This window comes from Somniosus microcephalus, chromosome 1, assembly GCF_052327205.1.
Source record: "Somniosus microcephalus isolate GS21.2 chromosome 1, FLI_Smic_1.0, whole genome shotgun sequence".
Lineage (NCBI taxonomy): Eukaryota > Metazoa > Chordata > Chondrichthyes > Squaliformes > Somniosidae > Somniosus > Somniosus microcephalus.
The window spans coordinates 326,988,293-327,003,198 of record NC_140987.1 but is presented as its reverse complement, the minus strand read 5'-3'; the positions used below and the strand labels follow the sequence as shown (position 1 = coordinate 327,003,198).

Below are 14,906 nucleotides of genomic sequence, written 5' to 3'. Positions count from 1 at the left end.
GTCACATAAATCCCTCGATGGTTCAGAGAGGCCGATAGCTTTTGCGTCACGCTCGTTAACTGCAGCCGAGCGTAACTACGCCCAGATTGACAGAGAGGCCCTCAGCCTGGTGTGGGGGGTGAAGAAGTTCAATCACTACCTGCACGGACAGAAATTTACTCTACTAACTGATTATCAACCTCTTGTCTCCATTTTCAACCCTAAGAAGTGCGTCCCGATAATGACAGCACAACGGCTACAGAGGTGGTCCCTTTTCCTAGGGGCACACCAATATGACATCGAGTACAAAGGAACTAAACAGCATGGGAATGCTGATGGATTGTCGCGCCTACCGTTGCCGATGGTGGAAGAAGCACCTGCAGTGGATCCTGTGGAGATATTCCACTCGACCATAGTGATGAATGCAAACATAGAAAAGGAAACACGAAATGACCCGACACTCTCCAGGGTCTATGATTTAATGGTGAAGGGATGGCCAGCACATGGCGAACCACTGTTGCCAGCATTCTCGCCGAGAAGAGAACAGCTGTCAGTGTGCCGAGGAACCTTGATGTGTGGATCCAGAGTAGTAATTCCACCCAAATTGAAGGATAGAGTGCTCAATGAGCTTCATGAGGGTCATCTGGGAGGGGTAAAAATGAAGAACTTAGCCAGAGCGTTTGTGTGGTGGCTGGAAATCGATAGAGAAATCGAAGAGATGACCAAGAGCTGTGCAGGATGCCAGAAGGTCCAAAACGCCCCACCACAAGCCCCTCTACATCTATGGGAGTGGCCCTCATCTCCATGGAAAAGGGTACACATTGATTTTGCTGGTCCATTTATGGACTCAATGTTTCTAATTGCGGTGGATGCACATTCAAAGTGTCCAGAGGTAATAAAAATGTCCTCAACCACCACAGAAAAAACTATCACAGTCTTATGAACCATATTCGCCAGAAATGGGCTGCCTGAACAGATTTGCTCCGGCAATGGACCACAGTTTGTGTCTGAAGAGTTCCGGAGGTTCTTAAAGAACAATGGTGTTAAGCATTACACGTCTGCCCCATATCATCCAGCCACCAATGGATTGGCTGAGAGGTTCGTTCAAACATTCAAGAAGGCTATCAAGGCAATGTGTAATGAAGACATACCCCTACAACACAAGGTGGATAACTTCTTGTTTGCCTACCGGAATGCGACACACGCGGTTACCAACCAAACTCTAGCCATGATGTTCTTCAATCGAAGACTAAGATGCCGCTTGGATTTGGTTAAGCCAAACATCAGAAGAGATGTGGAGAACAGGCAGTTTCAGAATATGAATGAAAGGCCAACCAGGAGTTTTAAGATAGGTCAACCAGTTTTGGCCCGGGACTACCGCACAGAGAAATGGCAGCCAGGAACGATCTGCACACGGCAAGGACCTCTAATGTATACCGTGGACGTTGGAGAGAGCATTGTAAGACGCCATGCTGACCAGATTCTAGAGTCACTGGAAAACGTCAAATCTACACCACGATCCTATACACCTGGTGATGAAACCGAAGTACCAATTGCATCTACCTCAGAATCGGTGATATTGGAAGCAGACGAACCAAACAACGACGTTGATCCCGAATCAACCTTGCCAGAAGAACCTGATACCCCAAAGAGGCGTTATCCGGACAGAATCAGGAAGCCTCCTCAAAGACTGAATTTATAATTGCTTAACTTCAGCTAATGTATATAGCAACTGTAATTGTAAATATGTTATTTAATTATTAATCGAATGTTATGTACTGTTTAGCTAAAAGGGGAGGAATTGTAGTGTGTGTACCTTGAAGAAGGAACTATATTCTGCAGCCCCTGTATACTGCAGTACCAGTAGTGACCACCCCTGTATATAAGCCTGTGTAGTAACTTTGTATAGTAGTTCCAGTTTTGTCTCCATTCAGTAAACACCTGTTATAACCAACTCCTGCAGTCCGTGTCTCAATTACACACGGACGTTACACTCACCTCATCTCTGGAATTCAGCTCCTTTGTCCATGTTTGGACCAAGGCTGTAATAAGGTAAGGAGCCGAGTGGTCTTGGCGGAACCCAAACTGGGCATCGGTGAGCAGGTTATTGGTGAGTAAGTGCCGGTTGATAGCACTGTCAATGACACCTTACATCACTTTGCTGATCGAGAGTAGACTGATGGGGTAGTAATTGGCCGGGTTGGATTTGTCCTGCTTTTTGTGGATAGGCCATACCTGGGCAGTTTTCCACATTGTCGGACAGATACCAGTGTTGTAGCTGTACTGGAACAGCTTGGCTAGAGACGCGGCTAGTTCTGGAGCACAAGTCTTCAGCACGACAGCCGGGACGTTGTCGGGGCCCATAGCCTTTGCTCTATCCAATGCGCTCAGCCGTTTCTTGATATCTCGTGGAGTGAATTGAATTGGCTGAAGATTGACTTCTGTGATGGTGGAGACCTCAGGGGAAGTCTGATATGGATCATCCACTCGACCCGTCTGGCTGAAGATGGTTGCAAACATTTCAGCCTTGTCTTTTGCACTCACGTGCTGGGCTCCACCATCGTTGAGGATAGGGATATTCATGGAGCCTCCTCCTCCCGTTAGTTGTTTAATTGTCCACCACCATTCACGACTGGATGTGGCAGGACTGCAGAGCTTTGATCTGATCCGTTGATTGTGGGATTGCTCAGCTCTGTATATAGCATGCAAGTAGTCCTGTGTTGCAGCTTCCCCAGGTTAGTACCTCATTTTTAGGCTGCTCCTGACATGCTCTTCAGCACTCCTTATTGAACCAGGGTTGATAGTAATGGTAGAGTGAGGGATATGCCGGGCCATGAGGTTACAGATTGTGGTGGAATACAATTCTGCTGCAGCTGATGGCCCACAGCACCTCATGGATGCCCAGTTTTGAGCTACTAGATCTGTTCTGAATCTATCCCATTTAGCACGGTGGTAGTGCCACACAACACGATGGAGGGTGTCCTCGGTGTGAAGACGGGACTTCGTCTCCACAATGACTGTGCGGTGGTCACTGCTACCAATGCTGTCATGGACAGATGCATCTGCGATGAGGTCAAATAGGTTTTTCCCTCGTGTTGGTTCACCACCTGCCACAGGTCCAGACTGGCAGCTATGTCCTTCAGGACTCGGCCAGCTCAATCAGTAGTGGTGCTACCGAGCCACTCTTGGTGATGGACATTGAAGTATCCCACCCAGAGTACATTCTGTGCCCTTGCTACTCTCAGTGCTCCTTCCAAGTGGTGTTCAACATGGAGGAGTACTGATTCATCAACTGAGGGAGGGCGGTAGGTGGTAATCAGCAGGAGGTTTCCTTGCCCATGCTTGACCTGAAGCTATGAGACTTCATGGGGTCCGGAGTCAATGTTGAGGACTCCCTTGAGGCCTCTTCTTCCCGACTGTATACCACGGTGCCACCACCCCTAGTGAACAGACCCAGGGATGGTGATGGAGGAGTTTGAGACATTGGCTGAACGGTATGATTCACAGAGTCATAGATTCATAATGGCACAGAAGGAAGCCATTCGGCCAATCGAGTCCGTGCCAGCTCTCTGTAGAGCAATCCAGTCAGTTCCACTCCCTGCTCTATCCTCGTAGCCCTGCAAGTTTATTTCCCTCAAGTGCCTAGCCAGTCTCCCCTTGAAAACATTTAGGGGTCGATTTTAACTCAGGTGCGGGCAATTGTCGGGTTCCCCGAATTTCGTGATTCCCACACGAATCTAAATGGATGTGTGAGATTGATGCAATTTTAACTCAATTGGCCAATTGATTCCCAACGTGTGGGAAGCCTTTGCAAATGGGTTTTTCATGACTGCAAGTCCCCTCCGATGACGTCATCATTGCTGCTGCATTTAAGGTCCACAGCAAGCCTTGCTTCCTCTGCAGGCTTCCAAGCTTTCCCCTTATGATGGCACAGGAGCCTGCAGGAACAATGGCCAGCGGGAGGGCAAGAGCTGTGCCTAAATTTGATGAGGCATCACTGCAGGTATTGTTGGATGGGGCTAGGGCCCACAGGGAGGTCCTGTTCCCTTCTTCAGGGAGGAAGAGGCTTCCCAGTCAGACCAAGGCTGTGTGGCTACAGGTGGCTGGGGAAGTCAACTCCTTGGGGCTCACACGGCGCACCTGGATGCAGTGCAGGAAAAAATTCCATGATGTTCATCTCACTGGAAAAGTAAGTATGAAGTTTCCATCACCCCCAATCTGATCCCCATTGCCTTTCCTCACCAGCACTCAGCTTTAGCAATCTCTTCCTCCACATCCCACTTGACACTCACATCCATGCACCCTTCGCCATTCCCTCTCTCTCTATGCTCACATTCACCTAACTATTCGACCATGCAGCCCTCACACTCCCTCTCACTCTGATGCTTTGAACACAACTGACAACACACAGGGCGGGCCCTTGGTCTTGCAACCTCACTCCATCTTTGTCTCCTTCTAAGTATCTATGCTATGCAATCTCTACACTCACTCCTTCATTCTCACTCAACCTCCACTTGTCTCCCTCATTGCAGGAGAAGAGAGCTCACAACAGGAGAGAGCGAACCAGGACAGGAGGAGGGCCACCCTCATTAGCCCAGCTCACCCACTGGGAGGAAGCCGTCCTGGAGATTGTCAGGGCTGATACAGATGCGGAAGTTGGGGAAGGACAGACAGGTGCATCCCCGCAAGCTGGTGACAGTATAGTTTTCCATCTCTCTCATTGACATTGCATGAGTTGCTGATAATGATTCTGAAGCTACATGATATGGACTAATGATCATCTGCAAAATACAATGTGCATGTAACCTTGGCATCACATCTCTAACTTTTTCCTTGACTCCCCCACAGGACCATCGAGAGCCCCTGTCCCCACTGTGCAGGAGGAAGAGCCTGAGATTCCAGACTCCTCAGAGGAATCTGCAACCTCTGAGGGCACAGCATCAGCAGAAATAAGCACACCCAGCACCAGCGCGGACACTCACACCTCGGGGGGACCTTCAGGACATAGAGTAGTGTTGTCACCTGGTGTATCACAGCTCACAAGTGAGCATCAGCAGATTGTGGAGACAGGCACAGCAGTGGAGAGTCCTCGTCAGAGGGCGCAGGACTCTGTCAGCTCGGCTCAGCTTCATGTCGACCCTCTGCCTCTGGGTCCATCCATAAGATCAGAGGTGATGGAACTCCATGCACAGATGCAGGAGTCTCTGGCAGGTTTTGTCTCCAGGGTCGCTGCGAGTGTGGAGCAAATGGAGGAGTCCATAGCGAGCATGAGCAGAGCCTTTGTGGAGTCAGTGGCGCATGAACGCATCAACACAGAAAGGATGGCTACCTATGTGGAAATGATTGCTGCCTCCATGGTAAGGCTGGCTACGGTAGAGGAGAGGAGGGCTAAGGCCATGGAGGAGGTCAGTCGCCAGGGTATGGAAAACATGGTGAGTGTTCAGAATAGAATGACATCTCTTGAGGAGCGATGGGCATCTATTGAACAGAGAAACCAGACCTTCATGGAAGTCCTTCTGAGTAGGACTGCCATTGCAGATACGGGTCCCCATGGCCCCCCTGATGTGCAGCAAGGTGCTCTCAAGCCACTTGCAGGCGCGAAGGGGGAGCTGACCCATGAGAGGGAGGTTGGTGGCAGGCCTCAAGGAAGTGGGGGTTCCTCTCCAAGCGCTCACACTTCCATGCCACTGCAGAGCCCTCGGTCAGAGCCCTGCCGGAGTCCACACCCAAGTGAGATAGACGTCTCAATCCCTGCACAGCTGCAGGAGCAGCAGATTGCTGACGAGCCCTCACAGGCTCGCCACCCCAGAGGACGCCCACCAAAGGTGTTGAGACAGGAGCAGCAGGAAAGTGAGCAAGGGGCCTCCACATCTGCTGAAGCCACAGGGGAACCACTATGTAGGAGCACGCGTAAGAGGAAAATAAAGCACAAGTAGTCACAAGGGTAGTCACTTGGGTGAAATGCTGTGTATATTGTAAAAATGCCATCAGTTGGTTCTTGTGCATAAAAATTCTGATGGCAACTGTTGCAGCTCTGGCGTGTGTCATTTCGCGAATGGGCTTTCACATTGAGGGCTTAGGATTACTTGCAGTTGTCAGGTTGCTGGTCAAATAGCTAGGAATCCGCAGGGTTTGGCCATTGTCGATGCTCAGGTAAGAAGCTGCGAGACAAAAGAGTTTGATTTACTAGGCTAAGCAAATCTGGCCAGGATGAATGCGTTCCTTGCATCCCGGCCAGCAATGTTCTCGCGTAATGCTGCCGCTGGTTGATGGGCCTCTGCAGGATGCTCGTTTTCGCCCTGCTCCTTCTCCTCATCATCATCATCATCATCTGAGGAGGGTATGTGAGGAGCCACTTGGTCCTCAGGAATCTGCAAGCCATGATGCTGTGCCATGTTGTGGAGTGCACAGCAAACCACGACAATTCTGAAGACCCTGGCTGCTGAGTACTGTAGGGCTCCACCTGATCTATCCAGGCATCTGAAGCGAATCTTCAGCAAGCCGATGGTTTGCTCGATTATGGATCTGGTGGAAATGTGGCTGGAGTTGTAGCGCTCCTCAGCTTCGTTGGCTGGCCTCCTCAAGGGTGTCATTAGCCAAGTCCTCAGGGGATAGCCCTTGTCGCCAAGTAGCCATCCGTGAAGTTGGTCTGGCGGCCTGAATAGCAGAGGCACACTAGACTGGCGCAGTATGAAGGAGTCATGGCAACTGCCAGGGTACTTGGCACAAACATGCAAAATCTCCTTGTGGTCACACACCAGCTGAACGTTAAGGGAATGGAAGCCCTTGCGGTTGACAAAAATACCTGGATTGTGATGGGGTGCCCTAAGGGCCACATGTGTGCAGTCAATGACACCCTGCACCCTTGGAAAGTCTGCCAGATGAGTTAATCCAACTGCTCGCGCCGTCACATTTGCGCGATCCCTGGTGAAATGGATGTGATTGTGCGCGAGGGCAAAGAGGGCATCGGTTACCTGCATGATGCAAGTGTGTGCGGCCGACTAGGAGATGCCGCTGATGTCTGCTGATGATTCCTGGAATGAGCCTGAGGCAAAAAAGTTGAGTGCGGTGGTGACTTTGATGGCCACTGGTAAGGAGTGTCCACCTGGTCCCCTGGGCAGCAGGTCTTGTTGTATCATTGCGCAGATGTCAGTCACTACCTGTCGCGAACGTCGGAGCCGCCTTTGGCACTGCTGCTCAGTCATGTTGAGGTAGCTAACCCTGTATCTGTAGACCCTGTTTGGGGGGTATCTCCTGCGCCGACGGGCTTCCATGCGCTGGCCCCTTCTGGCCTGTGCTGCCTCAGGTGGGTGAGCAGCAGCCTGTCGCTCCTGCTGCTGTTGCTGGTGCTGCTGTTGTTCCTGGTTCTGCTGCTGCCACGCCTGGTGCTCGAGCTCCTCCAAGGCCAAGAAGGGAAGGAGAAAAATGGCTCCCATGCTTCTGGCATATGCCTCCGCTGAGGAAGCGCTGAGTGAGGGTGGAGAGAGGGGTTTCCCAGGAGTTCACACTGGAGATGTGTGTGAGCCTCCAACCTTCCACAGGTGTGGTTAAGCCTGGTAAAAGTTGCCCCAGGCCTGAAACAACAAAGTCCTGCCACCTGCAAATGATGACTGATCAAATCTCCTCTTTAATGGTTGACCTGCAGCTGATAGTCAGCAAGCCAATAGTGCTCACGCCAGGTTTCACAGGCGTGATTCCCACCAGGCGTGTTTTACGTGGGAAAAGGGTTAAAAATGCAAGGGCCTGTTAAAATGGCATTATAAAGGCCAATTATTGGTGATTAAGGGCCTTAAAGACCATTCATGCCTGTTGGAGGCAGGACTGATTCGGGACCATCAGACACGCCTGCTTAAAATGGCTCGGGGCCGGGAACCAGGCGGGGGGGGGGTCCCGCCCGCCCGCCCGCCAGTTTTAGCGATTTTAACCCCCCCACACGCCTCAAAGCCCGCCTCACGGCTCAGTTAAAATCGACCCCTTAGTGTCTCCATTTCCACCACTTCCGTTGGCAGCGATTTCCAGGTCATCACAACTGGCTGCGTAAAAAAGTTTTTCCTCACTTCTCCCCGGTATTTCTTGCCCAAAACCTTAAATCTGTGTCCCCTAGTCCTTGTAACATCAACTAATGGGAACAGCCTTTCCCCGTCTAGCCTATCCAAACCCGTCATAGTCTTGTACACCTCTATCAAATCACCCCTCAACCTCCTTTGCTCTAATGAAAACAAATCCAGCTTCTCCAAACTGTCCTTGTAGCTAAGATCCCCCATGCCCGGAACCATTCTGGTAAATCTCCTCTGCACCCTCTCAAGGGCCTTCACACCCTTCCTAAAGTGTGGTGACCAGAAACTGGACGCAATACTCCAGTTGTGTCCTAACCAGCGCTTATAAAGGTTCAGTATAACTTCTCTACTTTTGTACTCAATACCTCTATTTATGAAGCCCAAGATCCCATATGCTTGGGTAAGATTTGACACAAAAGACTCTAAAAACTATACCTAACCAAAGGAAATTGGGCACTTACCCGATAAATCCAACTACGCATCCAACCACATCAGCGGACAGGCGAAGACTGAAAACCCAACGCAGGTGCAGTCTTCCACCACATCTGGGATACGGCAGGCCCCAACCGCCACAACTAAAGAGAACCCCGAAATCGCGAACCTCTACAATCTGTCAAGAAAGTAATTTGGTGAGCATTTCCTGGTCCTCTGGAACTCAACCTAGTTAGTGTAGTGGGATTGGGAGGGTAAGGTATTTCTGTTTATTGTCATTCTTCCTCGCATATTCTGAAGTGTTCCCCCTTTTTAGAGTATAAGATTTATTGTGTTGTATATTTTCCTGTCTCAAAATAAAAATCTCAATTCTTTTGACCAACTCAGGTGTCTGTTGCAATTTAATTACAACCCCCAAATAAGTCCAAAGACTAAAACCAACAGAGTGGGAACAATTCAAACCATTCAGGGAGTCAGAGGTGAAGCTGACCACACACACCACCCTTTATAGTGCCGAAGTTGATCCGTCCATTTTTATTTTTACTGGGTTTTGTACAACTGAGCTTGCTTGGCCATTTCAAATAGTCAGTTAAGAGTCAACCACATTGCTGTGCTAGACCATCCAACAATTTCATGGTTACCATTACTGACAGTAGCTTTTTAATTCCAGATTTATTTAATTAACTGAATTTAAATTCCCCAGCTGCTATGATAGAATTTGAACTCATGTCTCTGGATCATTAGTCCACCAGGTCTCTGAATTACTAGCCCAGTGACATTACCACTATGCTACTGTAGGAGTCACTGCAAATAAACAGACTGCGAGACTTTCATAGCAGCAAAGAAAAACGCGTGTTAGCTTTATTAACTCTCCGCATGGACTGAGGGACTCGGCCTCGTCGCAGGGCTATGACGTCATCACACAATCGACGACTCTTAAAGGGACTCTGCCCCGATAACCCGACCAAGTTCCGTACATAATGTGGAGCGATAACAACATTGAATATACATAGTGAATTGTGTTACTGCCCCTATGTGGCCTCCGCCACATACGTCCCCCCAGAATTCACTAGAATGGCAATGTCAGTCGTTGAGGGGCCCGGATCACATGGCCGAAACGGCTCCTTAAGTCCGGGGCAGGGACCGGGGGGGTCGCAGGAGGGTCCCCGGGCGCTCGGTGGTGGACTGAGGGTGCAGAAGCCGGAGGTCGGCCCCGCCGCGGGGGCTGAGCCAACCCAATGGGTCGGTCCAGATCCAGGTGGGCCGGCTTAAGACGGTCCACGGAAATGTAGTCCGGCTTACCGCCGACATCCACCACGAAGGCCTTGTCCCCGGCTTCCAGGACGCGGAATGGTCCGTCGTAGGGTGGGTGAAGTGGTCCCCGGTGGGCGTCGTGGTGGACGAAAATGTACTCCGCCGCACGAAGGTCGGGTGGAACGTGGGACTGAGGGAGACCGTGCTGCGACGTGGGCACCGGCGTGAAAACCTTGGCGTTGTCCAGGAGGGCGGACCGCTGACGGGCTGCGGACCAAGGGTCCGTGGCGTTGGGGACGAAATCCCCAGGAACCCACAGCGGCTGCCCGTCGACGAGCTCGGTGGACGAGGACTGGAGGTCCTCCTTGGGGGCGGTCCTGAGTCCCAGCATGACCCACGGGAGTCTGTCGATCCAACTGTCGTCCCGGAGGCTGGCCCGGAGCGCGGCCTTCATGGAGCGATGAAACCGTTCGCACAGCCCGTTAGCCTAAGGGTGATATGCGGTGCTGCAGTGGAGTCTCAACCCGAGGCCTTGGGCGACAGCGATCCAGGGCTCCGACGTGAATTGAGGCCCCCCGGTCAGAGGAGATGTCAGATGGGGCGCCGAACCGGGCGACCCAAGTGTTGATGAACGCCCAAGCCACATCGGCGGATGTTGTTGACGACAGCGGAACTACTTCCGGCCATCGGGTGTGATATAGAATTAATTGGTGCCTGAGCGGACTAAGTGATATACAAAGTCGACGCGTACCCAACTTAACTCTCTGCTTTAAATAAACCGGACACGGACACCAATCAAAGGAGAACAGTATTTATTATACTACAGAGCTCTGGGAGAAGCGCTAACACCTTATGGATGTGATCGCCAAACTTCTCAATTTTGCAATAGCAGCTGTGCTCCTTTTATACCATTTAAAAACAGGAAAGATACCATATTACATTTGACCAATCGGGCACTTTAGCATTCTTTAACTTTGGCCAATCCGATAGCTTAGCAACCCTTAATCACATTCTATCAAAAACAAGTTGATCATATTATTATACCGTTAGCAAACAACTTAATTATATTACTGTTCTGTGCAAGTGACATCACACGTTTGGTGTAAGCAGATCAAGTCAGCTGTCTGTTGTGCCAGTGTCTGCAAAATGTTAATGAATGTCCAGAATTCCAGCAGGCACTACGGTGCCATTTTAAAATTTCCTCCAACAGCCCTCCTTTTGGTCCTGGAGCACGATCCTCTTGCTCCCAGATGACCATCGTTCTTCGTTTCTTCACAGGGTTGGTTTACAACCACTGACTCGTCTCGTGAGAACCGGCCGTTCCGGCCACGTCATCATACGTTTCTTCTTCTTCACCCATATTTCTGGGCAGGAGGTCGGTGTATTCTTTGACAGAAGCTACTGGCAGCACAGCTTTCACAGCAGTTTGACAGCACATTTTAATGATACTCAATGCACAGCACAGCAGTATACATATCACAACCATGATCAATATCATTTGCACTAGCCACGCACCCCAGCCTGATCCTCCCAGTAACCAATCAAACCATCTGCCTCCAATATTGGATTGATGGAGCAAAGCTACTTGTTTTTGAATATGGTCCGCTAGGTTGGTAATATTTTCAGAACTGTCTGGGATGTATGTACAGCATTCTGCTCCGATCATGGCACATGTACCTCCCTGTGCAGCTAGTAGGTAATCTAGTGCCATTCTATTTTGTAGGGCGACAGTTCTTAGGGCTACCATTTCGGCACTCATCTCTCTCAGGGATTCAGCCGTGTCATTGGCTACTCCCTCAATTATGGTTGCCAATAACCATATTTCTTGAGAAGTAAACATTATTCCAGCCGTGGGGAACATAGCTCCTAGTACCACCTGCCAGGTGGGAAGTTCTCTTTTAGTACGACTATGCTTGTGGTGGTCTTTCAATTCCTGTATGTGGTGTATATATATGGTACTACATACCCCAAATAGCATGATCCTGCCCAATTCTCTGGTAGCCAGGGGTATGCTCTATGACCGCATATGAAGTATGTCCCATTATAGGCTGTCATTATCTGTCCCGGTTGTTCGGGGTTTATGTTGGCGCGGAAGACGGTAAAACCCATCTGGTTGTCAGTACTTGTTCGCCTGGTCCCATTCCATGGTTTATTATTGGTCAAATTCATCAAATTGGTGGTATTGAACCACCAGCTTTCCATGGAATTTCCTGCATTATATGTGGTAAAATTTTGTATACAATGACCTTTCCCCACATCAATTCTGATCCCTTCAGTCTGTTCTGTGCCGCGCTCCCAACATATTTCCCCGATCGGCTGGCCCTTTCCTGACGTATTGGTAAGAACTAAAAAGGGGGGTTCTTTCGTATAATTATATGTTGGCTTGTACCATTCTTTAAAATTTTCTAACGAATATCCTCCCCCCCGGAACTCATTCCTTAGGCTAGTCCATTTCTGTTCCCAGGTTTTTCAGAAGGTGGATAAAGTGGTATTTTTCTGTTTCATAAGATTTCTATTAATTATCCATTCTGCCATATCTGTGAGGTTCAAGGGTATTGGTCGCAAGGGTATCCCTCCTTTCGCACGAGTGGGAGTATGGCTACATACCCAACAGGCATCTATCCCACTCCGTTTGGCATACTTATATGACATATATAAAAACGTATTTACATGCAATCCCCGTTTTCTACGCGGTTCTGTCGCCGCATCTCCCGTGACAATACGTATCAACGCAACTATACACAGTAACTTATACATGTTTTTGATGCAATATTCTTCTTCCAGTTATTGCCGAAGGGGTCTTCCTCCTTTTTTTCCTGTGGAACAGATTCAGAACAGGGTAATTATTCACGTTCATGTCCTTTATATAACTTCAACTGAGTCCAATGTTTCCATATGCCCTTTCCCCTTATGTCCAGATAGGCACAGGTGTCTCCACTAATTATAATTTCATACGGCCCATTCCATTTCGGTGCAAACCCTGGTTTTCCTGGTAGGACCTTTAGCATCACCCTACTCCCTGCGGAAGGGACCTGGGGTGCTATGGTGGGATCATCATCCTGTTTTTCCTGATTATCTCTCACGTTTTTTCGCATTCCCTTAAGTTGGGAACTTAATTCCCTTACAAATCATTTTAATTTATCCTTTAATGGGCCGACATCGGCTCCACCTGTTATGATGCCTTCTGGTAATTGCATCGCTCGTCCTGTCATTAGTTCATAAGGGGTTAATCCTGTAGTTCTGTTTGCCGTAGCACGCAACTTCATGTCCATGTTTTTCCCGATGTTTCCATGGTCTTTGGTAGGCTATTTTTAAGCGTTCTGTTCATCCTCTCTACCATCCCCGAGCTCTGGGGGTGGTAGGGTATGTGGAATTTTTGTTTAATTCCCACTAACTGACATGTTAATTTCATTATACTTCCAGTAAAGTGTGTTCCTTGGTCCGAATCTATTTGCACCGGCACTCCCCACCGAGGGATTACTTCTTCAGCTAATATTCTGGCTACCGTCAGGGCAGTGCAGTTTCTAGTAGGGTATGCCTCCACCCATCGGGTAAACTGATCAATTATTACTAAACAATAGGTTTTCCCGCGAGAATTTGGAAGGGGTCCCGTGAAGTCAATCTGCAATTGCTCCCACGGTCTCTTTGGCCTTGGTTGGTGTCCCATCTTAATTTTGATGGGTCTTCCCGGGTTATGTTGGGCACAAGTGAGGCACCTTTGGCAATACCTCGCTATGTCTCGTCCCATTCCCTTCCACCACCATTCCTTACTAATAATCCCCGTCATGGCTTCCTTGCCCGAGTGGGCAAGCCCATGGTTGATCTCCAACAGCGTCTGTTGTATACATTCTGGGGCGACAACCTTACCTTCCTTTCTCCATACTTTATCCGTTCCTTTGATGGCACCCTGTGCTTCCCACTTACTCTTTTCCTGATCCGTGGAGTCCTCGTGTAACTCTGCTAAGCTCACCTCATCTTCCTCTTTATATAAGGCGGCTATGGGTGCTTCTATCATTGTTTGTTCTAAAGCGTCTTGCGCTGCCTGATCTGCTGCTTGGTTTCCCCGGTGGTGTGGCCATTCTGGACTACTCTGATCTGGTTCTTTCTGGTGTGCCTTAATTTTAATTATTGCTACCTGCTTTGGTTTTTCACTTGCCTCCAGGAGTCTTTTAATTCTCTCCTGGTGTTTGATGGGATTACCTCCTGTGGTTATAAACCCTCTTCTACCCCAAGATGTCATGTAGTCATGTACTACCCCAAAGGCATACCTACTGTCTGTGTAGATATTTACTACCGTTCCTTCAGACCTCTCTAAAGCTCTTGTGAGGGCTTCTAACTCAGCCACTTGGGCTGATAGTCCTCCGTCTATCCTTCCTGATTCTAGGGTTTCCAGTTGTTGGTTAACTACTGCCCAGCCTGTCCGGGGTAGACCTTCTACATATTTTCTTGACCCGTCGACATACAACTCCTCGTCGACTTGTTCCAGAGGAGTGTCCTTAATTTTGTCTTCCTCTAGATTCATATCTACATCTCCACAATTATGGGGTTCTCCTTCCCCTAATATTCCTTCAGCTGGATTTTCGCCAATGTCTCTAACAATGGTTAGAGCTTGTGCAGGTGGGAGGAGGACTGCCTCCCATTTTGTTCTTCGTAAATTTGATACAGACCTTAGTTTTCCTGTGTTAAGCATTTCCACCAAGGTATGCTTGGTGTGTAAGATGATGTTTCCTGTCATTACTATAGGTTCACTGATTTTCACTGCCCAGGCTGCGCAGTCCAAAGCGGCTATACATCTAGATAAACCTGCAACCACGGGTCCTTCCGCGGTTGAGTAATATGCTATGGGTCTGCGTTTATCCCCATGTGTCTGGGTTACTACTGCCGAATAAAATCCTCCCTCGTTATTACAATGGATGTGAAAGTCCTTGCACATATCCGGGAGTCCCAATCCTGGGGCTGAGATTAAAGCTGCCTTTAACTGATCATAAGCTTCTTCTTGTTCTGATCCCCATTCTATGGATTCAAGAGCGGGTTTTCCTCCCTTGACTAATCTCTGTATGGGTTCTGCCAATTTAGCAAACCCTGGGATAAAATTTCTACTGTAATTAAATAATCCCAAGACCTTTCTAACTCCTCTTACTGTTACGGGCCTTGGCATTTTCTGCACCGCATCTTTTCGGTCTA

At 49.1% G+C, this 14,906-nt stretch overlaps 1 protein-coding gene across 1 annotated transcript in view; it reads right to left on the bottom strand.

Moving 5' to 3' along the window:
- wdr44 (WD repeat domain 44) overlaps positions 1–14,244 on the bottom strand; it is a 153,638-nt gene extending 139,394 nt beyond the window's left edge. The window contains exon 1 of the mRNA XM_085987490.1: positions 13,494–14,244. Coding sequence (XP_085843616.1) covers positions 13,494–14,244 — 751 coding nt within the window. The remainder of the gene's footprint in view (positions 1–13,493) is intronic.
- Positions 14,245–14,906: the final 662 nt, after the last annotated feature.